At 49.5% G+C, this 26,971-nt stretch overlaps 1 protein-coding gene across 1 annotated transcript in view; it reads left to right on the top strand.

The window, feature by feature from the left end:
* The first annotated feature begins 13,396 nt into the window (after nucleotides 1-13,396).
* Nucleotides 13,397-26,971, top strand: part of OPRD1 (opioid receptor delta 1) — a 32,367-nt gene continuing 18,792 nt past the window's right edge. Inside the window, exon 1 of the mRNA XM_058718366.1 lies at nucleotides 13,397-13,839. Coding sequence (XP_058574349.1) covers nucleotides 13,613-13,839 — 227 coding nt within the window. The 5' untranslated portion in view covers nucleotides 13,397-13,612. The remainder of the gene's footprint in view (nucleotides 13,840-26,971) is intronic.

Genomic DNA, 26,971 nt, shown 5'->3' with positions numbered 1-26,971 from the left:
AAGAGGAGCTGAAATGAAGCCTCAGCCTTTGCCTAAGATCTGCCCAGATCTTTACCTGTCTAGGTCTCCCAGCCAGTCAGATCTGTTCCCTGGGTTCTAAACACTTGCAAACAGCTCGAAATGGCATGCTTCATGTTTCTTATTTATTGTTTACTCCTCCCACTAGAATGTAAACTCAGTGAGGTCACAGACTGGATCTGTTTTGCTCACTGCTCTGTTTTTGGAATTAATCACTTAGTAAACTGTATTATTCAGGGTTCTCTAAAGACACAGAGGCATGAAGAGGTGTGTATAAATATATATAGAAAGACTTATTTTAAGGAATTAGCTCATGAGATTATGGAGGTTGGCAAGTCCAGGGTCTGTAGGGTGGGCTGGCAGGCTAGACACACAGGGAAGACTTGATGTTGCAGTTCAAGTCTGAAGGTTGTCACCCTGGAGAATTCCCTCTTGCTCGGGGGAGGTCAAGTCTTTTGTTCTATTCGAGTCTTTAACTGATTGGATGAGGCCCACCTCCCTTATGGAGGGCAATCTGCTTTACCCAAAGTCCAACAATTGAAATATTAACTCATCCAAAATGCCCTCACAGAAACATCCTGAATAATGTTTGGCCAAATAACTTTGCAGTGTGGCCCAGTCAAGCTGACACATAAAATTAACCATCACAAAGGCACATGTTAACTATTTTGTTGAATGAGTGGCTGAATAAATAGATGAATGAATGAGCTTTAGGAGGGTGAGAGTCCTGCCTGGGTCACACAGCTGGCAAAAAGTAGGTGCAAGTCTTCTTTTTTTGCTTTTTTATATTTGTTTGTTTGTTTGTTTGTTTGGAGAGAGAGAGGGAGAGAGAGAGAGAATGCACAAAAGCGAGGGGAGGGACAGAGAGAAGGAGAGACAGAATCCCAGGCAGGCTCCATACCATCGGCACAGAGCCTGATATGGGATTTAAACACAGAGACTGTGAGATCATGACCTAAGCTGAGATCAAGAGTCGGACACTTAACAACTGCACCACCCAGGTGCCCCTAGTAGGTGCAGGTCTTCTGAACTTGAGGCAGGCAGCTGTTCTCACCACCCCACCACACGGCTTTTCTGAACAGTGACCAGAATCGGACTTGTATGGTTCCTACTTTCTCCTGCAAGCTCTTGACATTCCACAAAGGTTTATGCTCACATCTCACATCATCACAAAACACTCCTGTTTAGAATTATTACAAAGTAGGCCTTTTGATACAAATTTTCACCTGTGTTACCTGAAGCAACTAAAAAATTATTTTACTAAAGGGAGAGCCTTTCCTAAAATCTCCTGCCACATGAATCAGCAATGAGCTAGGCACTGTGGTGCAAAGATCTGGCCCTAACTCACTAACCTGGCCCTAACATTGTTGCCCACTTCCCTTTGTGCTCTTTACCTTCCAGCCAAACTAAGCTACTTCCTGCTCCCTGTGCAGACCCTGCAATTAATTTCCCTCTTCCTGTTTCATCTGGTATTGTTACCACACCTGGAATGCACCTCCCCCTATATTTCATCCATTTATTTATTTATTTATTTATTCAATAAATATTTTGTAAGCACCTAAGGGGGTCAGGTACTATCTTTGCACTGGGCATACAGTGATGAACGAGAGAGATAAGGTGCTGGCCCTTCCAGAACTCACATTCTAGTACTGGGAAAACAGACACAACTCAAGCTGTACAAGATGATTCCAGGTGGTGATTAGCACTGGGAAGAAAGCCAGGAAGTAATAACAGGTTGCAACAAGCTGAAAGATAGTGCTAGGGTGGTGGAGAGATGAACTCAAAGCTGGTGTTTGAGGAGACCCCCCCAGCCACCTGCGGACTGGGGGAAGAACGTTGTAGGTAGAGGGGACAGCAAGTGCCAAGGTGTAGGGCAGAGCAGGCTTGATTTGTTAGAAGAACAGAGGAAAAAACTCCAAACAAACTGTACTGCATACATCTCCTGCATACATGTCAGACATGTGCTAGGTTTTGTGCACATAAAGATGCATAGGGCACGGTCCTTTGTCCTAAAAAGTTCATTATTTTGGCGGGGAGGCAGAAATTATAGCTGACACCTTTTGCTGTATGTACCTGAACCATGAATCAATGACCCTCCCCTCTACTTTCCCCAGGGACTCTTTTACCTTCCAGGGCTGCTGACCCCTGGCAGCCATGTTTGTGGTGTGTGAGCCCATCCTGCCGCCATGGGTGATTGGACCAGGGGGATCACTTGGCTTCAACAGGACCAATCAGGTTTCCCTCTCTCAGGACCGCTGAATGGGTCCTGGCACTAGAACATTCATTAACTCTGTAGAACTGCCCCCTGGCAGCTGTTGTTAGGCTGACCAACCGTGCCGATTTTTACACGACTGAGAGGTTTCTATGGTAAAACTAGGAGAGTCGCAGGCAAGCCCGGAAAGTTGGTCACCCTGTCTGCTCTGTACCAGGCTGAGTGTTAAACCTGAGAATTTAGGAGCTGGGGGAGGTTCGGTCAGAACTGTCACTGTGGCTGCAGCAGCAGAGGAGGGCCGTGTGCAGACAGAGAATGGAGAAGCACAGAGTGCTGGATCACAGGGTCTTCCCAGAAGTAATCTACACCCCAGACACCCCTGTTGCCTTAAAATGAATCTCCTTTGGGGCGTCTGGGTGGCTCAGTCGGTTAAGCCCTGACTTCGCCTCAGGTCGTGATCTCATGGTGTGTGGGTTCCAACCCCCATAGGACTCTGTACTGACAGTGCAGAACCTGCTTGGGATTCCTTCTCTCTCCTCTCTCTGACCCTCCCCTGCTCACGTGCACGCTCCCTGTCTCTCTCAAAAGAAATAAACATTAAAAGAATAAAGATTTAAAAAAACGAATCTCTGTTGGATTAAGTTACCTGCAGTGGGTTTCTGATGGTCTCTGTCAACTCCCAGCAACTTCCTCTGACCCTCTCTCGTAGCACTTACACCCTTCCCCTCTATGTCACATGTCACCTTCTAGGCTGTAAAAATTCAAGTATGATTCATCTTTGTGCTTCTCCCCAAACATAGTATCTACCCTGTCTTTTGTATAGAAAGTGCTCGGTTCAATTATTATGTGCAAGTAAGGGGTTCTACACAGCCAGGGGAGTGCGGATATTCTTATTGGGTAATGATAATCTCTTGCATTTGTGTGGTGCTGCAGTTTACAGAGCATTTTCAAGTTCATTATCTGATGGGCATCCAACTCTTCAAAATTTGGATATTAGTAATAATGATAGCAGCTTCTATTTATTTTAAGTACATTCTATGTGCTAGGTGACCAAAAAAATACCTTGAGGCTCAGAGAGAGTAAGTGATTTGCCCAGGATCCCCAAATTTATATGTCACATATCTGACCACAGAGCCTTGTTTTCAGGCTGCAAACCCATGTTCTGTCTGCCCAGCCAGGATACCAGGGGCAGAATGCAGACTGTTCATCCCTCTCCCAGACCTTCTGGGGTCTGATTCATGCCCTCTGGGCTGGTCCTGCTGACCCCCTTGGGCACCACAGGCTTCAGGTCACTCAGTTTACCAGTCTGGCCGAGTCAGGCAAATTTGGCTCTTAGGAGCCTCTGTGGTTGCCATGGCACCTTCCCCAGGCTCCTCTCAGTGTAAACCTGGGGGCGAGCTGTTTTGAAGCAAATGGGGAAAACAGAGAAATTTTCTCACTAATGTGGGCAACTGGCAGTCTGCCTCTCCTCAAAACTTCTTTCAGTGCCTCACAGGTGGGTCTTGGGCCCATCGAGTCCAATTGCTCCATTTCACAGGTGAGGAAACCAAGGCCAGTGTGCTTAGAGTTCCACAGAGAGATTTTGTACCTGGACCAGGAAGCTCTATGGACTGAGACCTGGGTTCCAATCCAGCCCCTGTATGACATTGAGTAAGCTCTTTAAAAAAAAAAAAAAAAAAAAAAAAAAAAGTTTATTTTTGAGAGAAAGAGAGAGAGAATGGGGGAGGGGCAGAGAGAGAGGGAGACAGAATCTGAAGCAGACTCCTGGCTCTGAGCTGTAAGCACAGAGCCTGATGTGGGGCTCGAACTTGCAAACTTTGAGATCATGACCTGAGCTGAAGTCGGATGCCTAACTGAGCCACCCAGGCGCTCCCACGACGTTAAGCTTTTGAACTGCTCTGATCCCTGGATTCCTCATCTGTAAACTAGGGATCATGGCCATCTTCTCTTGAAAGAGTTATATGAATGATTAAGTCAAACCATGTACATAAAATTACAAAGTGCCTGGCATGTGAATGATGCAGTTGCCCAAGGTCACCTTGCCCAGTGTAGGAGAAGGGGCATTGTTACCAGATTCAGGAGACATGGGTTCTGATCTTGACTCTGACTTGCTGTGTGTAAATCCCTTTACTGCTTTGGACCTCAGCATCTTTATCTATAAACCAAAGAAGGGTTGGACTAAACGATGCCTAAGCTTTTTTTCCAGTTCTACAATTCTGTGCATCTGGTGACAGAATGCTAATCCCAGGAACCCTAAGCTGTCGTCGCTTTACCACACCACCCTGTCTTGCTACCAGAATGGCCCTGGGGCCCAGCCAGAAGGCCAGCTCCCTGAGCCTGAGGGCCATTTTAGGAGAGAGAGATGCCTCTGAGGGTAAGAACTTACCGTGAGGACTGGGGCTGTGGGCACTCGTCTGGCTGCCCGGCACCCCTTTCTGGTTCAGGGTGTTGCCTAGGCTTTGTGGGGAGAGGCTGGGGAGGATGGGGATACTTTGGAAGAAAGAGACTGGGACTTCCCAGTAGTGAGTACCCATCTGGCAAGGTCAGGTGAAAGCAGTTATTAATACCCTCAGCATCAGAACGTGCAGATGAGAGATGGGCAGCTTCCGTGCTCCAGAGGGTAATTATTGAGGATAAAGGAGGAGGAGGGAAGGCAGGGGGTGATTCCAGTGGAGGGAGTGGGAACTCCAAATGGAGGTAGGAGGGGGTTTGGGATAGGGAGAGAAGCTGAAGGGAAGGAGCAGAGAAGAAAAAGTAGAGAAAGGCAAGGTGAGAACTGATTTTTTGTCTAAGGAAAATGACAGCTTGATAGAAAAAATGGGAGACAGAGCATGTTCATTCTGCCATCATGTGCTTCCCTCAGGCAGCTCCCCCCCACTCCCCCCAGGAGGCAGGCAGCCGAGGCACTGTGCATGTTCTCCAAGTAGAAGTCTCCAGAAGGCCCTTCTCCCCACCGCGTCACACTCCATTGCCTGGGGTGCTGGAGCCCCATGCCTCAGAGGCCCATTGCCTCCCCTCTGTAACACCGAGGCCTCTATTCATGCAGCTCTAGTTGGCACTGGCCTGGGGAATTCAGCCTGTCTCATACTCTCCTCCCAGCCAGGGTCCCTTCCCTGCTGCTCACTCAAGTCCCTTCTACCCCTCACCTCAGCACCCCCCATTCTAAAGAAACAAATCCTGCAATTTGACGCTTGCAAGTTAAGTCCAGGCAGGACCCAGCACACGATTCAGTACGTGTACTCGACAATGGCCATATCCCAGGGAGGGATCCATCTCAGTGTGGGATCACTTTGCCTCACATTGAGAAAGGAAGGTTGATATAAACATGGTTATTGTAATACTATACTAGCCAAGATAGGAAATTATCAAATGTTTCCAGTGTGTCAGGCATGGTAACCAGCTCCACATTTGCATTCTCCCATTTATCTCCTTTATAATCCTATAAAATATGTGTTATGATCATTTCCTCTTTTTTTTTTAAATTTATTTTGAGAGAGAGAGAATGAGTGGGGGAGGAACATAGAGGGAGAGAGAGAAAATCCCAAGCAGGTTCTGTCCACGCTGTCAGTGCAGAGCCCAAAGGAGGGCTCAAACCCATGAAATATGAGATCATGATGTAAGCCAAAACCAAAAGTTCGATGCTTAACCCACAGAGACACCCAGACACCCCTATCATTTCCTCTTAATAGAGGAGAAAATGGAGGCTTGGTAAAGTTGGTAACTTTACCCAAAGTCACATAACTAGCATGTGGCAGACCCAGTGTTCAAACCCAGAGTTCATACTCTTTTTTTTTTTTTTCCAAGTAGGCTCCCCACTCAGCATGGAGCCCAACACAGGGCTTGAACTCATGACCCTGAGATCAAGACCTGAGCTGAGATCAAGAGTTGGACACTCAACTGACTGAGCCACCCCAACTGACTGAGCCACCCCAAAATCCATACTATTTTTTTTAATGTTTATTTATTTTTGAGAGACAGACAGACACAGCGTGAGTGTGGGAGGAGCAGAGAGAGAGGGAGACACAGAATCTGAAGCAGACTCCAGGCTCTGAGCTGTCAGCACAGAGCCCGACGCAGGGCTCAAACTCACCGTGAGATCTCATGACCTGAGTTGAATTTGGACGCCTAACTGACTGAGCCACCCAGGTGCCCCTACACAAGATTTCTTGATGCAGGCAGTCCAGAGCTGGTGTACTTAGAGCTCAACAACATCACAGAAAACCCAGGCTTGTCCTGTCTTCCCACTGCCAACCTTGCCATATTGGCTTTTCATTGTCACGTTTATTGCTTCATGATTGCAGGATGGCTGTTATAGCTCCAGGCATCATATCAGCATCCCAAGGGTTTGGACAAACAGTTTTCTTCTGACAGGACTTTGCTTTTTATCCTAGATACGGAAAGCCCATCAGCAGATTTGTTTTTACATCTCGTTGGTTACATATCCACCCCTAGGATGCAGGATGATACAGGAAAGTATGTATTATGGTGGCTCCTGCTTCACAAACCATCCCCAAATATAGTGGCTTGAAACCACAACCATTTATTACCCATCAGCTGTCTGCCAATAGCTAGCTAAGTAGTTCTGTGATCGGGGTCAGACCTGGCCGATCTTGGTTGGTCTTCCTTGTGTGCCTGTGGTCAGCTGTTGGGTGGGTTAGGGTTTGCCTGGTCTAGGATGGCCTTATGTACTCATATGCCTAGTGTTGGCTGGTTGTCAAATGGGGTGATGGATGGTGAGTCTCTCATCCAGCAAGCCGGCCCAAGCTTGTTTTCATGGTGGGGGTAGAGTTCCAGGAGGTTGGCTGGAAGACATACAAAGCCTCTGGACTTCAGATCCCAGACTCTGAACTGGTGTGCTGTCATTTCCATCCCATCTTTTGGGCAAAGCAAGTCACAAAGCTGGCCCAAGTACAGCGGTAGGAAATAGACTTCACTGCTTGACGGGAAGGATTGTAAAGTCACATTGCAAAGGGCCTAGACATGGAGAGGAATGAAGAATCATGACCATTTTGCAATCTACTACAGATTACTGTGATGTATTTGGACCAGTTCACCCCCTGAGGCAGGGAAGGAGCTCTCTTCCCCAAAATCAAGGGAACACACACCTACCCCTGGTCAGAGTTCAGTTGCACAGAATAAGGGGAAGACATGGTTGTTGGGCAGGTAGCTGATAGTGTCTAGACAGGGGGTTAATCCCAGGTGCGAGGAGGGGATGGGACATTTTGCAGCTTGGATGTCTCCCTATCACCTTCTTTCTTCTGAAGACAGTGATTTTCGTCTGTCTTTGTGTCCATGCGTGGTCAGGGCCTCATGATGGCTCCTCTAACAGGTATATACTTTTCCTCCTTGACATTCAGTGCTACAGAAACAATTTTAAAAATAAATAAATAGGGGTGTCGGGTGGCTCAGTCAGTTAAGTGTCCGACTCTTGGTTTTGGCTCAGGTCATGATTCATGTTTTGTAGGTTCAAGCCCCCCATCGGGCTCCACACTGACAATGCAGAGCCTGCTTGAGATTCTCTCTCTCCCTCTCACTCTGCTCCTCCCCTGCTCCTGCTCTCTCGCTCTCTCTCTCAAAATAAATAAATAATCTTTAAACAAACAAACAAAACAAACTCCGCCCCTGTTCCCATCTAGCAGGGTTGTGGGAAAATCTTGTGTCAGACATTAGAGGGCGTGGCAGGGGTATGGATTAGGCATTCTCCTTCGTTGAGGTTGCATGATCCAGGAAACATGAGGCCTTTGTCATTCTGTCCATCAAGGTCACCTCTAAGGTGCTTTTGTCTATGACCTAGGGGTCCACTTGAGAGCAGGAGCCTTTATCTCTCCTCCCCTGACCCTGAACTTGTTGCAGACATTTTCCAGGCTCTTACTTACTACCCATCAAAGCCCTCACTCAAGAAACCTACAACCTCCTCCATCGTCTCCTCAGGAAGTCACCCTCCCTCATCCACTCCACTCCCACTTCCTCTGGACAGACCTACACCTCCCTGGCAACATCTGGGTGGGATGGTCTTCTAGAAAACCAGGACCTGACTATGCTTCCAGGAGGGAGATGTGCCTCAAGGGAACAGACAGTGTGTGCCATAAACTAATCTGGGGGAGCAGGGACAGGAACGACATCTCAGCTGAGACGTGAAGGGGGTGTAGGAGTGGGTTAGGTGACAAGAGGCTGGGAGCCTGCAGTAGAGTGCTCCAGGTGGAGGAACCGTCACCACGGCAGTAGCTCACACACATTCAACACTGCCTGCATGCTGGGTGCTGTAAAGCAGGTGCTTCTGTTGTCCCCCTTTTATGAAGCTTATGGAAGAAGTCAAATGACTCACCCAAGGTCATACAACTTGTAAGTGGCTGAGCTGGGATTTCAACCAGTCTGACTCCAAACCAACCGCCGTCCCCTTAACTATTTGGATGAAACTGGAGGTGGGAGAAGCAGGTTATTTGGAAAACCGCAAGCAGCTTATTTTGGCCGGAGCACAGCATGTGAAGGGGAAGGTGGGATAAGGGGCTAGCGAGGTAGGGAGAGTGAAGGGACGGAGCACCTGCAGCCATAGTTCTGCTCAAATGCAGCAAAGCCTGGGTACAGTGAGGCTGCTTCAGGGGCGATTTCAGTAGCTTCGGTGAGACGTGGTGGTACGTCCAACTGGGAAGATGCTAGTAAGAATTAAGAACAGTGGCAGCATGGTTGCATGGGTTATCTAGGAAGAATGGTCAGGACTTGATGATTGCTTAGAAGTGGGGGTTGGTGAGGGGGAAGAGAGAGAGGAGTCAAGAATGATTCACAGATTTCTGGCTTGGGCAGCCAGATGGATGGTGCCAACCCTATTTCCTTCACCAATCTGCTGTGTATCTTTGGGCATCTCACCCAGGCTCTCTAGATGTCTGTCTTCCTAGCTAGAAACCGAAGATAATGAAACCTGACCTCCCCATGTGAATGGATGGTGTCAAGATAAGATGAAGTAATCAATCTGGAAGTGCTTTGGAAAGTCAAAAGTGCTTTGCAAATGCAAGTGGTTATTATTTTATGGTGATGGTTAAGGTCATCGCCCTCCTGGGGCTTGCAGATAAAGCCAGACTGAAAGGCAGCCCAGGGGAGCTGCCCGCTCACTCACAGTATTTTCCATCAGGCAGATCTGTCTCTTTGGCAGGTGGGAGCCACATTCCCACACACTAAATTGTTAATAGCTTCCCCAGGGAGTTCCTTTCTGCTCTGACTCCTTCAATGATTTCTGTTTCTCTACTGCTGACGCCTGCCTGCTGATGCCTAGATTGGCCCCAGGATTTCCCATCCATTTTTGTTTTTGTTTTTGTTTTCCCTCGAAATCAAGAATGGGGAGGAGCCCCATGCAGAGCCAAACCCTTTGGTAACCTAGGGGTGGAGGGCTGTGTCTAATCTGCTCCAAGAGCAGAGTCAGACTCAAGAATCTCCTGAGCTCCAAGTGACTCATCATCCTCCATAGTGGGGAAATTCTGCTGAGCAGAGACAGAAGTGATGGGTTCTTATATTTTGGTGGGGGGACTTTCTAGTTTTCGCTCTGAGAGGCAGTGTTGAGTGGTAGTCAGGAGATTGGCTTTCGGAGTCACACAGACCTGGCTTGGCATCCCAGATCCGGCTTGGGCAGCTAACCTAGTCTCTGTAAAATGGAAGAGTAATAGTAGTAACCTCACACCTATAGGGCTGTTAAGATTAAATGAGATAATCCACAAAGCACTTGGCCCAGTGCCTGGCACATAGCAAGCTCTCTATAAGTGGTAGACAATAGGATTATCTATGAGTTGTGACCACAGAAATGAGACTGCCTTTTAAAGATAAATAGACTAGAATGCTCACATTCAAGTAAGAGTTGATCTCTTCAAAGTACCCACTTGGGGAGGCCATGGGGGAAGCCCCTTTAGATGTCTTTCAAGTTTCCATGTGTTCTTCTGGTGTCCTCAATGGGGGCAATTCATACTCACTTGGCATATGTCTTAGTCCGTTTGGGCCGCTACAACAAAGTCCCATGGACAGAATGGCTTATAAACAACAGGAATTTATCTCTTATAGTTCTGGAGGCTGGCAGTCAGAGATCAGGGCATCAGCATGGTTGGGTGCTGGTTAGAAATTTCTCCTGGGTTGCAGACTGCTGACTTGTATTCTCACGCATACAGCAGAGACAGCAAGCAAACTCTTAAAAGGCGCAGTCCATAACAGCATGTATGTTTCCCTACAAATTATTTTGTTCATGTACTTGGCCAGTTACATATCTTTCTTGGCTTCTTGATTGTGAGCTCCTTTAAGACAGCAATGGTCTTATGCTCACGTAGCCTTTCTTGGTTGGCAGAGCATCTGCTGTTTCACCAAATCCTCATCCCAATTCTGCACCTCTTTGCTTTATAGATGAGAAAACTAAGGCTCAGAGAAGTTAAGGGGATTATTTTTCTGTCTTGCCTCCACCATAGCCGTGGCACCATAGCATTTCTGTACCCAGGAGGAACTCAAAAAACATTGTGGAATGCAGTTTTTAAAAATTCCCTCCAGCCCAGTATAGGGAAGGAGTCAGAAGAGGGCAGTGATAAACCCTGGTTGGGATCAGATTTGGGAGGGCCCCAAACGCAATGCTAAGGAGTTAGATAGACTTGCTTGGTGCTAGCCAGCCCATGAGAGGAGGGATGGAACTGGAAACTAGTATTTCAGTTCCAAATAAGATGTAGTTGCAGAATTTATGCAACAGGTTTTAGTTGCTTAAAAGGATTCCTAAGTCCTATGTTATGCTATATCTTTCTTCCTCATCAAAATGGGAGTTCACCAAAGTTGGAATTGAATTTCCTATTTTAATTACTCATTGAGCACCAGGGACTGTGCTAAGGCAGGGGTACAGAAGTTCACAAGACCTGTTGTAAAGGTGATGCACAAAAATCCAATGATTACACAAATAAATATGTGGGAAATTCTGTAAAGAAGAGGCACATGATGCCATGGGAACAAATAACAAGGGCACCTGCTCTAGTTGGGGGTAACAGTCAGTGAAGGTTTCATGGAAGAAGTAATATTTAAGGCGGCTCAGTCGGTTAAGCGTCCAACTTTGGCTCAGGTCATGATCTCACAGTCTGTGAGTCTGAGCCCCTCATCAGGCTCTGTGCTGACAGCTTAGAACCTAGAGCCTGCTTTGGATTCTGTGTCTCCCTCTCTCTCTTTGCTCCTCCCCCACTTACACCCTATCTCTCTCTCTCTCTCTCTCAAAAATAAACATTATTAGAGTTCTGCCCCAGTCCCTATTTCTCCAACAAGCCACATTTTTTCCTACCTCAGGACCTTTACACACTCTATTTCTTCTACTTGGAAGGCTCAGCCAATTCTCCAGGCTAAATGCTATTCATCCTTCAAGTTTCAGTTTAAATATTACATTTTTTTTTTTAAAGTAGCCCTCCTCCTTCTATCCCAGTTTCTCTCCCTTGCCACCAGAGTACCAGGCCCTTTGGGACAAGGGAGAGTTTTGGCAGCCCTTGTGACTACAGAGCAAAAATTGCCTATCTAGGGGTGCTTGCCTGGCTCACTTGGTAGGGTATGTGACTCTTGATCTTGGGGTCATAAGTTTAAGCCCCACGTTGGGTGTAGAGTTTACTTAAAAAAAAAAATAAAGTAACCTTAAAATTTTTGCTTAGTTGATGAGTCCTTAGATGGTTGAGTGGGAAAACCTCGGATAGGAGTCTGCTGTAGCTGGTAGAGGGGGTTGGACAGCAGCTGGGAGAGGCAAAGAGAATGAAGAGGAGGGTGAACTTGGGAATTTCGGCTTTGTTCTTTCTGGGAAAAGGTAAGAGCCTTGCACATAAATGGATGACTCAGGTTGGAGAGTGGTATGAGTGAGGGGTCCTTGCCCAGCCACGTACAAAGCCAAGAGCATCTCCCTAGAGCCCAGAGCTTAGGAACCTCAAATTAGCCCATTCCATTCCCCCTCCAGACTCTTATTCATCCAACCAGCATTTCCTGAGCACCCACTGTGACCCCAGCCCTCTACTGGGTGTGGGAATTGATCAGGCCTGGTCTTCCCAAGGAGGAAACAAGCTCAGATAGAAATAATTGCCCTATGGGATAATTTAGTACCAAGCCTAGACTTCTCATCTGTAAAATGGGCACCCTAGTAATAGAATCTACTCCAAAGTGTTGATGCATAGATAAAGTGCTTATCACAGTGCCTGGAACACAGTAATGGTTGGTAGGGAGAATGTTCTGGGAAGGACAGGAGCCCCAATAAGGAGGATGCTCTGGGTCTGGGCTGGTCAGGTTAGGGCAAGGGTATAGGAAGTGCTCCCCCTTCCCTGTGCTCCTACAGCAGCCAGAGTGATCTTTAAGGTAGTCTTTGAGACCCTGCCTACTGCATCATCCCATTCTCCACACACTTGCTCTGTGCCTTCTCTCTGACCACAGGGCCTTTGTACATGTGGTCCCTTTGTCTGGAATTCCCTTTACTTGTTTCTTCCCTAAGTTAGTTTCTTCCCAAACTTCACATCTCACTTGAGTTGTCATTTCCTCGGGGAAACTGTGCTTATCTGTGGGTTTTGCTGGTCCTGCCACAGGAATGTCTTGCTTTGTTTCACTTTGTCTTCAGTAGTATAATCTTAGGATTGATTCGCCAATGAGCTGTAAACCCTAGGAGGTAGGCTTCACGTCTATTTTTGTGCTTTAATGGATAGATCCCCAATAGCACCCGGTTCTTATATTCGGAACCCCCAAAATAACTGTTGAACAAATGAATGGGGTGCAAGAATATCATGGCTAATAATGTTTATGAAACACTTACTCTGTGCCTGGCACTCATTACTCCAGTCCTCTCAATCTCCACAACAACCCTCTGAGAGAGGTGGTCCGATGATCCTCATTTTACAGACGAGGAAAATGAAGTTGAGAGAGCTTAAGTGACTAGCTCAAGGTCACTTTTCGCTAGTGTACGGAGGTGGGATTCACATCCAGGTCCTTCTGACTCCAAAGTGGCAAAGGGTGAGGAGGTGACCCCGTCCAGGGTAGGGGTGCTCCCGAACCCGCGGCGCATCCCTAGGGAGCAGTGGGAAGCTTCCCCGGCCCAGCTCTAAACCGGTGGTGCAGCGCCCGCCCCCGGTCGCGGGCGCAGTCTGGCGGCCGCCTCCGGGCCACGTGGTGCGCGCGGCGGGCGCGTCCAAGGAGCCCGCAGTGGCTCCCGCTCAGAGCGCTCCGGGCGAGGAGAGCGGGCGGGCGCCGGGGGCAGGCGGGCGGGAAGCCAGGTGCACGGGGGGAGGCGCGGGGCCAGCCCCGCGGCCCGGGCGCTGCAGCCCGCGGCGTCGGGGCCCCGGCCTTGGCCCTCGGCGCGTCCCTCGCACCGGGGTTCTGCGCCCAGGGCGCACGGCGGGGAGGGACGCGGCACCTGCCGCCATGGAGCCGTCCCCCTCTGCGGACGCCGAGCTGCAGCCCCCGCTCCTAGCCAACTCTTCAGACGCCTTCCCCAGCGCCTTCCCCAGCGCCGGCGCCAATGCGTCGGGGCCGCCGGGCGCCCGGAGCGCCTCGTCCCTCGCCCTGGCTATCGCCATCACCGCGCTCTACTCGGCCGTGTGTGCCGTGGGGCTGCTGGGCAACGTTCTTGTCATGTTTGGCATCGTCCGGTGAGTCCACTGCGGGCTGGCACCGCGGGGTGACGGTGGGGACCGGGGACCGGCCCCCTGACCTCGGGCCCGGGGCTCCCCGGCGCCCTCCCCCCCCGCACTTCCTGCAGGGGGAGCCCGGGGGCCAGTTAGGAGACTGCTTCCATTGAGAGACGGACACGGAGAGTGTGTGTGTGTGTGTGTGTGTGTGTGTGTGTGTGTGTGTGTGTGTGAGACTAAATGACATTTGATCATTTGTTCGCGCCCCCGCCCCCCTTGCTTCTGCATTAGGCTATGTGGGATAGTTTGGCGACAGTTAGTGGTCTGTCAGTATATGAGTGGGTGATTCTGTGTTTGTGACGGTACAAATGTATTGAATGTTTGGACCTCTAAAAACGTCCTGGGGGCGGGCTTCTGGGGAGACAGCTGTCTGTGCTGGTCAGGGGACAGGGGAGTGCTTGTGTATCTGCACCATTCAGTGGGGGCACTTACCAAATCCCATTGATGCCCGTCTCTTGGGGTTCCTGTGTTGGTGTGTGTTTGTCCCACACTGTCAGTTGGTGATTCTCTCTATATGAGCCTGTGACTGTGTTGTTTCTTGTCAAATCTTTGAAACCCAAGGGGGAGGAGAGCATCCGGAGTGGCTTCGGATCTTTGTGTTTGTCCCCCTGTGTGTGCATTTGCTGATGGAGGGCCTGTGGCTCCTGGGTGCAGGGGGCAGCAGCTGTGGGCCAGCCAGGCAGTAATCTGCTTCCCTCCTCAGTGGCCATCCGGTCTCCAGGTCTGGATGCGATTCAGCGAGGCTTCAGCTCCTTACAAATGCCCTGTTTCATTCTCTCCTCTTCTCTAACAGGCTTTTCTTTCTGCTAGAGGCAACGGTGTTTTATTTGGGTGGGAGTGGAGCTGAGCTTTTGCCTCCGGAAGAGAAGTTCTCTTCTTGGTGTCTATGTAGCGTGCTGGGACTTTCTCAGAGAATCTAAAACATCATCAGCTTGCCTGGAAGCAGCAGCCTCCTGACCCAGTTCTGCTAGTTCAGACATGGGCAAAAAAGGATAGAAAGGAACCTCCTATCCTTATAACAACAAAGATGCCCTTGTATTTACTGTTAGGTGGAAATGGGTCATCCCTGCTGGTTGACCAAGGGCGCAGCCCTAAACCTCTCTGGGCTGTGGTGCCACCAAGCAGGGCAGAGGGCAGATTGTGGACTCAGAGGTTGGGAACGTGAACTGTGGTCTCTGTCCAGTCACTGATGCCCATCACAGAGGGCACCCCAGTCCCCTTATCCCACACCATCTGCCCCATCTGTCTCATTTTCCCTGTCTGAAGAATGGAGACCCGATCTCTGGAGTCTGAATTGCAGAGTATGGGGTCTCTGCAGGGGAGGGCCACGTGTGTTGGAGCATCGGATGGGTGTGTGGGTGTTGAAGGAGCTTTGGCATCAATTATCTCTGGGGGAGTCTTTGCTCCCCCAGGAAGAGTGGAGGGCACAAGAATCTCCTGTGCTTTCAATGACTCATTACCAGCTACTCTGGGAAAATTCCCCCAAGCACAGCAGGATTGATCTTTGCTGTGCATTTTTGTTCATCATTCTCCTCACCTTGTCTTTGGAGGTAGTACAGGCTTTAGAGTGGGGCCAACCTGAGTATTAATCCCAGCTCTGCCACGAAATGGCTCTGTGACTTGGGGAAATTACTTAACCGCTCTGAGCCTCAGTTTCTTCATTTTTGAATGGGGTAATAATAGAACCTTCTTCAACAGAGTTTTTGTGAAGTGTCAGTGAGCAAACATATAAAATGCAGCTGGCCTGGTGCCTGGATCCGATAAATGGAAGCTGTCTGTGTGATGAAGAGTAGGAATTTTCCAGATGCCTCGGAATCTAGTGCCTTTTAAAGAAGGAGGTACTTGTCCTAAGTGGGCCTGAGGGCAGCTAAAATTCTGAGTTCCAGGTTCCTGGCACGTATGCTCTCTGGGGAACTCTAGGTGCTGGAGTCTGGGAAGAGCCCTGTCAATGTGCTCAGTGCCATTCCCGGCCTCTTCTCCAGGGGCTCTGGATGTTGGGCCGATGAGCACATCTCCCCCACTACCTGTGAGCCAGGGGAAGTCCTCTCACTTCTGAGGGTCCCCTCAGCGTATGCTCTGGGCTCAGCTTGCTAGGGCTGCTCCAACCAACCTTCCCCAAATCCCATCATCGAATGCCTCTTGCAAGCCATATAGCTGGCCCCCATAGGTCCCCATGTTGCTAAGACATTTCCTAGGCCAATCATCTATGTGATAGCTATCTCTGGGTCTGAATGATTTATTTTATTTTATTTAAAAAAAATTTTTTTTCCAACATTTTTTATTTACTTTTGGGACAGAGAGAGACAGAGCATGAACGGGGGAGGGGCAGAGAGAGAGGGAGACATAGAATCGGAAACAGGCTCCAGGCTCCGAGCCATCAGCCCAGAGCCTGACGCGGGGCTCGAACTCACAGACCGCGAGATCGTGACCTGGCTGAAGTTGGACGCTTAACCGACTGCGCCACCCAGGTGCCCCATGGGTCTGGATGATTTAATCCTCACCTATAAGCCTGTGGGATAAGCATCAGATCCTCAATATGATGCCTCCATTTTACAGATGTGGAATCTGTGGTTCAGGGAGACACAGGATGACTTAAGGTCCTACAGCTAGCTCCAGACCTGGAGCGAAAACCCTGGTCTTGTGACTCCAAGTCTAGAACTTTTTCCACAGATGTCTGGGGTAGAGTACAGTCAAAGAATTTCACGGAAGAAGGGGGCAGAATTCTGTTCCTCCTCTTGTCCTAGAATCATCAGAGAACAATGGAGACAAAAAGATTGTGATCCTACACATTCTTTGGCCTGTGTAGTTTAGGGTGCTGTCCTGGGAGGGAGGGGTGATGATGGGGCTGACACTTAATTCTTCCCCCACTGATGGAGAGACTAACAGTAGGGCAGCTGCCTGGGGCTCTGCTTCTGCTGGCAAAGTCCTGAGAGCAGTGGAGAGAAGGGAGCCCAGGCTGAAGAGAGGCCCCTGATCTGTCTGGTTTCCTGGCACCCCATGCAGGGCTTGGCACAACCAAAAAGTGAGTTGGCTGATTGGTTGAATGAATGAATGGTTGAAGGAATGGATTCTGCGTGCCAGTCCTGAGCTCCAGCAGTTGAGGGCAGGGGTAGGTTTCCAAAGGGAAACCCTTAGGGTGGGAGAGCGGGTTGGTACAGTGGCAGAGGTGGGGTTCTGAAGCCAGACATATCTAAGTTGGAATCCTGAGTTCAAAGCCATTTACCTGCTGTGTATTTGGGCTACTGATTTTACCTTTCTGGAGCTCATTTCTTCCCTTGTAAAGTGGGAATAAGAACAATGTGTCCGGGGCTGTGGTGAGGATTAACATGTTGTAGCTGAGCCATTTACTGCTTTTGAAAAAGGAATCGTCTGTATGCAAAGGAATGAAAAGAATTAACTCATTCAAGAAAATTCTATGGTACACTGTGCTAGATGCTGAGATACAATGGTGAGGAAAGTACACCATCCCTGCCCTCACGGTGGGAGAAATGACAATCATCCGCTAGTCATCTAACAGACTTGTAATTGTAGCAGGCGATGAGACAGTGCGGGGGGGGGTGCGGGGGGGGGGCTTTGGGAGCCCCTGATGTGTGTCTCTGAGGAGCTGAAGGATGAGGAGGGGGTAATAAGAAACAGAAGGGGGTTCCTGGGTGGCTCAGTCGGCTGAGCGTCCAACTTTGGCTCAGGTCATGGTCTCACACTTTGTGAGTTGGAGCCCCAAGATGGGCTCTCTTCTGTCAGCCTGTCAGCACAGAGCCTGCTTCGGATCCTCTGTCCCCCTTTCTCTCTGCCCCTCCCCCAGTCGTGCACTCCACTCGCTCTCTCTCTCTCTCTCTCAAAAAATAAAACATTAAAAAAAAAAAAAAGAAACAAAGAGAGGAGCCCCTGATGAGAAGCTTGACATGGATGAGGGGCTGAGAAAAAAGACTCTTGGAATCCCACATCACGAAGCACCCTCCAGTCCTGCCTCCCCCACACTCTGGCCCTCTCCCTACATCATGCATCCGTTTGAGAAACCCACTCATCCTTCCAGAGGCATGAGAGGGGTGTCTAGGAATTGTGCTCTTAACAAATGGCCTGTGGCTTCCGAGGCTTCTGTGAATACGAGCAGGATTTGGGGGGACATCTAGTCCCCAGGCAGAGCATCACCCCTTAGTCCTGCAGTGTGAGTTCAGCCAGTATGGTGGCCTTGTGGGTCCTCAGAGCAGTCTCCCAACAGCCCCTCTTTCTGGGTGGTCAGTGTCCTGAGCAGGGCTGGAATCCAGGAGTTCCCCCTGGTGGCTCACTGGGCAGGGCAGAGTGTGAAGGGCTTAGCAGGTCCCCATCTCTGACAGGTGACCCTGTCTATCCTCCCTCTGCATGACCCAGGACTTCCTGGTTCATCGGCCCCAGAATCCAGGCAGGAGAATGGAGTTGATGCTTTTCCACATGGCCTCTTGTCTGTTCCACAGCCTGCCCTGATTCCCTGCCTGCACCTCTCCCAGATCCTGGTTTCAGGGGGTTTGGACCCTGCTGTGTGTCTTTGACCATCCCTACCTCTCCCACCCTGCCCGCTGCGTGTAACTAGCCCAGCCTGCCTCTTCGTGACTGTTTTAGGCCATGTGCTTTTCTGCCACTTGGTCTCGCCCTCAGCCCCTGTCTCTTCTGACGACTCCTGTATCAAGTGTGGGCTCTGCCACCTACTAAGATCTTTAATGAATTGGATTGCCACACTGCACCTCAGTTTCTTCATTTGCAAAATGTGGATCATAGTATCTGACTCATAAACACCTTTTTCCTAAAGATGGCAAGCTGATATTGGTGAAGCATCATGTTTTCCCTCCCATCCTAACTGCAGTGCAGAGCAGGGAAAGGAGGGTGGGCCAGACAGCATGGACTGGGGCAGGGTTGTGACAGGTGAATGGGTTCTGGCTGTCCCCTCTTTCTACTACTAAGGTGCCAGGGGTTGCTGGGATAGGTGCTAAAGTGTCAACTTGGCAGGATTGGGAGCTCTGAGTCACCATCTTGTTTTTGGAGGCCCTTAACTTCTTGTCTCCCTCCCCTCTCTTGCCTGGGTTGGGGTCTGTGGACCCAGGGTCCCTAGGCCAGGAGAGATCCCACTGAGGTGACATGGTGCAGTGGTAGAGGTCACATCTGGGGATCAGGTATTGCCAGGTCTCCATCCCAGCCCGACCATGTCCTAGTGGTGTGGCTTTGGGCAAACAGCTTACCCTCTCTGAGCCTCACTTCTGCATTTGTGAAACTGGGGTGATCAGGAGAGGTTTGGGGATGATTAGATGAGCTCATGCATGTAAAGGCCACAGCACAGCACCTGGCACATAGTAGGCCCTCAGTGCGTGTCAGGTGCTATGATTAACCAGCACCCCTGCAGCTGCTCCAGGCGGGCAGAGCATGACTGTGGGACCTGATTATTTACATTTTCCATATTGGGCTCTTTCCTGCTTCCTGAGTCGTCTGCCCATTTACTCATACAGCAAGCATCACCTGATGCTGACCCCTTCTGGGCCTATCCAGCCTTAGGTCCCATGGCCCAGACCCTCAGCTTAAGCTTCAGCCTGGCCTCTGGCTTCTAACACAGCCATGTTCTCCAGCATCCCCCACCCCCGCCCCTTAGTTACAGCTCCAGGGACAATCGAATCTTCTGGGAGCTGTGGGGAGTCCAGGGCAAGCCCCTGACCTGGCCAGAGGAGGTACTGCGGGTGCTGAGTGGTGCTGAGTCGTGAAGCAACAATGGCAGTTGACTACTTGGAGAGGTGGGGGTGGAGCATTCCAGGCAGAGGGAACAGCAAGAGCAAAGAGAGGTTTGCAGGATGACGGAGAGCTGCTGAGGACAGGGAATGTCACAGTGGTTGAGCTGAGTATCAGGGGCTCAGGGGGCTGTGAAAGCAGAGAGGCTTCGGGGACAAAAGCAACATATGCCCTGCAAGTAGATGTCCTCAGCATGGCTAGGCCCTGGAGCCAGTGATGCATCCACCCAGTCCGGTCTCTGCCTTCCACAATTCCCAGTGTTAGAGGAATGTTCAAAGAGCAACATGGCCCAGCCCCAGGTAATTGGAGGGAGTTGCTCTGGTGGGGAGGATGAGGTGCGTCTGAGGAGAGGCCTGGAGACAGGCCGGCATGATTGTGTTAGGGGCCAGAGGCTGCAGGTCTGGACAGTGGGAGCTGAGGCTGGATGGGTTCTCAGGTTCCACGGGAAGGGGACCATAGTGGGAAATGTGGGAGCTTTGAGTCACAGGTCATGGTGAAGAGGACTTCAGAGTGATCTGTGCGGAATGGTGTTCAAGAGGATGATGAACTGGGTGTGGATGGGCACGGGGCAGGCTGGAGGTGGAGGGCCTCAGTGCAGGGAAACCCGAGAGGCTGGCTCAGGGTGACAGGAGAGAGCTGTGGGACCTTGAATGGGTCATCAAACCCTGGCCTCAGTTGTCCCCTTTCTAAAATGGAATGCTGTCAGACTATCAAGAAGGCCAGAGGCTGGGCCAGGTGAGCCCTGGTGAGACCTCGGGGAAGGCAAGGGGCTGCCCTGGCCCGTGTTCCACTGCTTCTCCTGGCCTTGCCCCCAGCCTGACACTTTTCCAGCTCTCGGGTTCGTTCCCTGGGGAGCATGTAACTCACAGATCCACTGGGGTGGGCCCAGAGTCACCAAGGACACCAAGAAGCCTCTCCTGAGCCCTGCTATGTGCCAGAGGTTTCTGCAGCCCTGCAATGGGGGCTGTAGATTCTTATTTACACATGAGGACCAGGAGACTCAGAGGGAGCAGGTGGCTCTCACAGCCCGAAAGGTGCAAACCCAGGCCTTTCTGACTCCAAACGCACTCCATGTCCACTCTGCCACCACTGTCCATGAGACACATGGAGCGAGAGCTGGCAACGTCTAGTTAGAGCAAGGGAGGAACTGGCAGATTGCTGTCTGCAAATCTCCGAGGCCTCTGTGTGGGCTGACAGCAGTCGACAGCCCTGACATCAGAGCAAGACTGACCTGGGATCATGGCCCAGCTGTGCCGTTTCCTAAGCGAGTGAGTGTAGGCAATACATGCACAACCTCTCTGAGCCTCAGTTTTCTCATCTGTGAAATGGGAGTAGCATTAGACCTTCATAGGGTGGTTTTGAGAAGTTTATGAGGCATGACGTGAAGGACTTCAGTACAGAACCAGGCATTTGGCAAGTTTTCAGTGAACATTTTCTATCGTGTCTATTTCAAAGGCTTGCTTCTCATTCATTCGACCAACATTTATTGAGCCCCAGAGGAACTAGAATTATTGGGTAGATCTTACAGGGAAGTTTTATTAGCTCAATATTAAAAATTTTCTTTTGCTGTAGAGGTAACACAGTAGTTATTGCAGAAAATATGGAGAAGTTTAAGTAGAGACAGTCATTACCCCTAATCTCACTAAAGGAGAAAAGCTTTGTTATTTTGGTGTATTTCCTTCCCATCTCTCCCTCTCTCTTCCTCTCTCTCTCTCCCTCTCTCTCTCTCTCTCTCTCTCTCTCTCTCTGATTCTGTGTCTGTGTGTTTTAATAACATCAGGATCACAGTATTGGAATAGTGATCATGTTATATACAGTAGTTTGTAAGCTGTCTTTTCACTTGACATTATATCATAAGCATGTTGTCAAGTTATAACACTATTTGAAAACATAATTTTTTGATGGCTGCATTGTATAAATGTGTTCTATTTGGGGGGGGACTTCTGTTATTCCCAATATTATGTCAATCTAAACAATGCATCTGTGAACATTCTTGAACACTTACATTTGTGCACACCTCTTATTATTTTTACAAGGAATTTTCTAACAGTCAAAGCTCTCCAAGAAGGTACGGGCTTCTGTGTAATGTAGGGAGCTTCCCATCTCTGAAGGTATGCAAGAGGACACTGGAAAACCACTGGGTGGAGGCATGGCACTGGGGATTTGGGTGGAGAAAAGATAGACATAATTTTAGGCTCCTCTTCCCAAATCTGAGATTCAGAGATGCTGTGATCTCAGATTTCCCTTCTCCCCTTCCTGGCAGATGATGCCTGGAAGCTGTGCAAGGGCAAGGCATGATTTCATTAACCTCCGAGTCCTGGGACCTTTAAATCCAATTGGCTACCCAGAACATCATAACATGCACAGGAAGAGGGATAATCGTGGGCTTGAGCAGAAAGCCTGGCTTAAATTAGCAATTTACCATCATGCAGGCTGCAGCAGCCCTGTTACCAGCTGGGGGATATGGGGTGGGATGGGGTGTCTGGGTTGGGCTCTATTGATTTATAGCTCCCAGTGCAGCTGCAGAAATCAACAGCTTTGTCTCTGGCCAGGGCGGGTGTGTACAGAAAGAGTCTTGTCTTCTGTAGCTTTCTGAGTCTTGATAAATTGAAAGAACTCAAACTTCAAAGTCCTGTGAGGTCAGAAAGCCCCATCTAATAAACACAACACAGGGAGAGGTGGAGACGGCACCCCCTTCTCCCCTGCAGAGGTAACCTTTTCACCAAGGCTTAGAGCTTTGAATCATGGATGATGATTCTCTTTACTTATTTTGTGCCAGGCAGTCTGCTTAGAGATGTATATACAGTATCCCAATTTAATCTCCCAGACCCATATGAGGTGAGTTTGTTGCCCACATTTATAGATGAGGAAACTTGAGGCACAGAGAAATTCTATAACCTGCTCAAAGGCCCAGAGTCAGATTGAAATTGGGTCATTCTGATCTCAGAGCCCATACTCTTAACCATTACCCTATCTTCTGCCACCTGTATGTCAAGTTCAGCCCCTCTGATTTAGAAATGAGGGAACCAGGGTGCCGAGGTGGCTCAGTCAGTTAAGCAACTGACTCTTGATTTTGGCTCAGGTCATGATCTCATGGTTGGTGAGATCAAGCCCCACATTGGGCTCTGTGCTGATAGTGCAAAGATTGCTTGGGATTCTCTTTCTCCCTTTCTCTGTCCCTCCCCGTTTCATGTTCTCTTCTCTCTCTCTCTCTCTCTCTCAATCTCTCTCTCTCTCTCTCTCTCTCAAAATAAACATTTGAAAAATACTTAAAAAAATAAAAACAAAAATGAAGGAACAGAAGCTTGAGAGGTTCAGTGTCTCTTGAGTTAGTGGTCAAGGCAGGACTGGAACTTGCCTTTCCTAACCCCTTATCCCTTATTGCATCTCTTTCCACACCTGCGATTAACTGGGCTAAGGGCGAGCCAAAGGGTATCTAGAAATAGCTGTACCCAGGAGCAAGGGCAGTGGGTTCCTGCTCAGGGCAGCCTGGCCTGGGGGCCACTGACAACATCTCACAGGCCCAGAGAAGTCCAAGATTCCTGGGGCAGAGCTAGCACCTGGCAAAGTGGCCACATCCGTGAGGGGCAGACAGACTGAGGTTCAAACCTAGGTCTGCTTCTTGCTGGCCATCCACCCTTGGGCTCACCTCACTGAGCCTGTTTTCTCATCTGTAAAATGGGGATGATAGACCATCACATGCATCGTGGGGTTGTGGCAGGCATACATTCAGCAGCCCCTCCTCCTACTGGGCATGGTTCTAGGGACTGGGCATGTAACAGTGATCAAGACACAGTCCCTGCCTTCATGAAGCTGATGTTCTAGTGGGGGAAAAGATAGACAATACATAAGTTGGTGTAAGGCCAAGGCTATAGGCAATGAAGCCAACTAAGACAGTACTGGGGAGGGAGAATGGCGGGGCTGCAGTTGTGTCTAGTGAGGTTGGGGAGGAGGAGACAACTAAGCAGAGGCCTGTCCCTGGGTGGAAGTGTTTTAGGCAGAGGGAACAGTGAAGGTTAAGGGAGATGATGTATGGCCCTAGCTCAGGGCCTGGCCCGGAACAGGAAGTTGTTGGTAATAATGATGTCTTCTGGCTGGTTTCCCAGCTCTTGGGAACCTGGGACAGGGATTAAGCTGAGGGAGAAAACCTGCTTCGCCTGGCCCAGATGCCCCTGCAGTACAGATGGAGATGATCTGTTTCCCTTGGTTACAAAAACTCATCCTCCTGGAGTGCTGGGAAAGCCCCACATCTAGTGATTTTCCATTCCTCCTTGGGAGAGGCAGGGCAGGAAGTGGAGGCCAGCACATGGCCACAGGGCTATGCTGCCGGGAGGGGCAAGTAGTCCTAAGACACTCTCCTCACCTGCTCAGTCCTGTCATCCCAGATAAGAGAGGGTTCAATGGCAAAGCATGGCATATTGACTCCACAGGGCTTCACACCAGAAATAGCACTGCTGACCTTTCTTGAATGCTGACAAGGTGGCCACCTCTGTGCTGAGTGCCTCGTGTATATTATCTCATTTAATCCTCCCGACTCTATGAGGTTGGTACCATGTTTCTCTCCATTTGACAGATGAGGGCACTGAGGCTCAGAGATGATAATTCACTTGCCCAGGGCCACAGTTAATAAATGGCAGTCAGCCTTTGAACTGAGGCCCCCATAACTCCCAGAGCCTGCGTGTGCAAAGAGACCGTGAAGCAATGGCTGAGAAGAAGGTCAAATTCATGACACCCTCTGATTCCAACTGTGGAAAATGACTTTTGTATATTGCTGGCGTTTAGGAGAGGCCATGGAGCAGGGTAGACTGAGTTGTAGAGTCATTAAAATGATAAATTGTTGATAAATAAAATACAGGTGAAATTCCATGTGTCAGGAAGAGGGATATGTCCTAAGTAATGTACAGCATGGTCTGAGGCCTAGAGGTGGAAAACCTGGGCTTTTTGGAATATCTGACTTTGGATCCTGGTTCTCTCCACTCTGAACTCCTAGATAAGCACCTTTCCTCTGTGGGTCAGTTTCTTTCCATGAACAAAGTGGGAATATATGTGTGGGTCAAAGGAGAGAATGGGTGTGAAGTCCTCTGCACAGGGCCTGCCTTGCCCCTTGTCCTCAAAGCATATCCCTTGGGGGCCGGGAACAGGTTAGGCAAACTGAAGCATCCCTGTATCACCCACAGAGTGGTCACTAAGAATGACAAACTGGTGTGCAATATTTTTACATGGAATTGTGGGACATGTACTTAGCAATGGAAGGACTCAGAATAATTCAAGGATCCATCACATACAACTATGGCAAAAATGAGCATGTGCTTTGGTAATGATATAAGGCTGCATACAGGGGACCTTGTGAAATCTCAACCTCTACTATGCTTGCATGGTGGCTGGTGTCATTTCCCTTTTCTCGTGAGGACAGTGTGTGGCTCCCAGCATCAACCTTAGCCTAGAGTTTGGGCTTTCAGGTCTGCATCAGACATGGTCCTGCCAGAAAAAAGAACCAGTAGCATCTATCTCAAGCAATTGGCTTATGCAGTGTGGGGTCTGGCAAGGCAAGTCTGAAATTTGTAGGATAGGGTGGCCGGCTGGAAACTCTCTGGCAACAGCTGATGCTGCAATCAACAGGCAGAATTTCTTCTTCCCCTGGGAAAGCTCAGTTTTGCTCTTAAGGTTGACCTCGTCACCAAGGATAATTTCTTTATAGTCAGCTGATTGCAGATATTAACCACATCTACAAAATACCTTCACAGCAGCACCTAAATTCGTTTTGATTAAATAATTGGGTACTATAGTCCAGCCAAGTTGACACATAAAACTAATCATCGTAGAATCAGACAGACCCTGGCTTAAGTCCTGGTACTACAACCTAAAGGCGGTGTGACCTTGGGCAAATTTCTCTGCCTTTCTGAGCCTCAGTCCACTAGTCTGCCAAATGCAGCGATAGTGCTCACCACAGTCATTTGTTGTGAGGGTGAAATGCAATGATGTAAATCAAGTGCCTTTGTCCGTGCCTGTCGCATAGAATGAGGGGAGACACACATGGTCATGACACAGTGTTTTCTAGTTGTAATGTGGTGTTTGCTTTCCATTTTACACTGGTGGCTCCTGGAGGGTGGGAACTGTGCCCCGTTCATCTTCTATCCTATTTCCTAGTTCAATCCCTGGTCCTAAGGAGACATCTCTGTTTCCTAAATATCTAGTTGACACTTTGTTAATGAGCTTCTCTCTATGGAGTAGTTGGGATCTATAATAAAAATCCTCCAACTACAAGACAAGAGGGAAGATGTGTGGGAGCCTCAGACCTCTTTTCTCTCTAGATTAACACTTTGCCTTTCAGCTTAGTAAATCTCTCCTCCAGGGAGCCTTCTCTGCTGCCCCCAGGCCAACAGACCCCCCTCCTCTGTGTTCCCACCAGTGTCCTGTGTCCCCCGTCCACACATATTTTTCCAAACACTTGACTGCTCATCTCTCCCTCTTCAGATGAGCAGGTGTGGGGCAGGGGGAGTAGCCTTTGTTCAGAGCTGGAGCCCCAACCTAGGGTCTGACCCTCAGGCAGCATGTCCGTAGGTGTTTGTGGGAGGGATGTGTCCTATTTCCAGAGACCCATGGGCTGACATGCCACACTTGAGGAACTCTGCTTTCTTGGGGCCTCTGTTGTGTCTGGCTGCCCCATTCCTTGGTCCAGCCATCGTTAAGCCAGAAGCAGAGCTGGGCTGATGGAGAGGAGCTTCTCTTCCCTGGCTTCCATGAGCATGAACTGCACAAGGTGTCTGCTCTGTTTATTGCTGAGCTTGACCTGACCTCCCTGCCCCCCAACTCCTGTTCAACTCAGGGCCCTTTATTTCCATGTTCCAGCCTTTAATCATCTCCTGTGACATGCCTTGTTATAATTAACCATTTTCCTTCCTTAGGCTTTGCCAAAACTGAGACAGCTAATTAATTTCTGGCGACTTGCCACTCCTGTTAAATGGTGGGCAGGGACACAGCTTGCAGCCCTTGCTGCCCAGCCTGGCTTGTTTTGTCAGCGGGAAGAGCACCCGCCCTTTGTCTACAAACACAGGGAGCCCCAACTGGACCCAGGCTGGCTGGCAGATGCTTTATTTAAGCTATTTATTCCCCACAGTGGGCCGAGCCTTTGTGATCACTGCTGTGGCTGTGCCTCGGTTTTCTCATTTGTAAAGCAGAGGGATTGACCTTGACAAACTGGGAGAAGAAGATGAGGTAGAGGTTAAGCTAGTGGGTTCTGGAGTCAGTGGGAGCCAAGGCCGAATCCCGCCACTCCTAGCTGTGGGACTTCTGGTGGGTTTCTTCACCCCTCCGAGCCTCAACATTCCTCACCTGTGGAATGGGG

Source organism: Neofelis nebulosa, chromosome 2 (genome assembly GCF_028018385.1).
Source record: "Neofelis nebulosa isolate mNeoNeb1 chromosome 2, mNeoNeb1.pri, whole genome shotgun sequence".
Lineage (NCBI taxonomy): Eukaryota > Metazoa > Chordata > Mammalia > Carnivora > Felidae > Neofelis > Neofelis nebulosa.
Note: the sequence above shows the minus strand (reverse complement) of the source record. Positions and strands in the feature narration are given on the sequence as shown.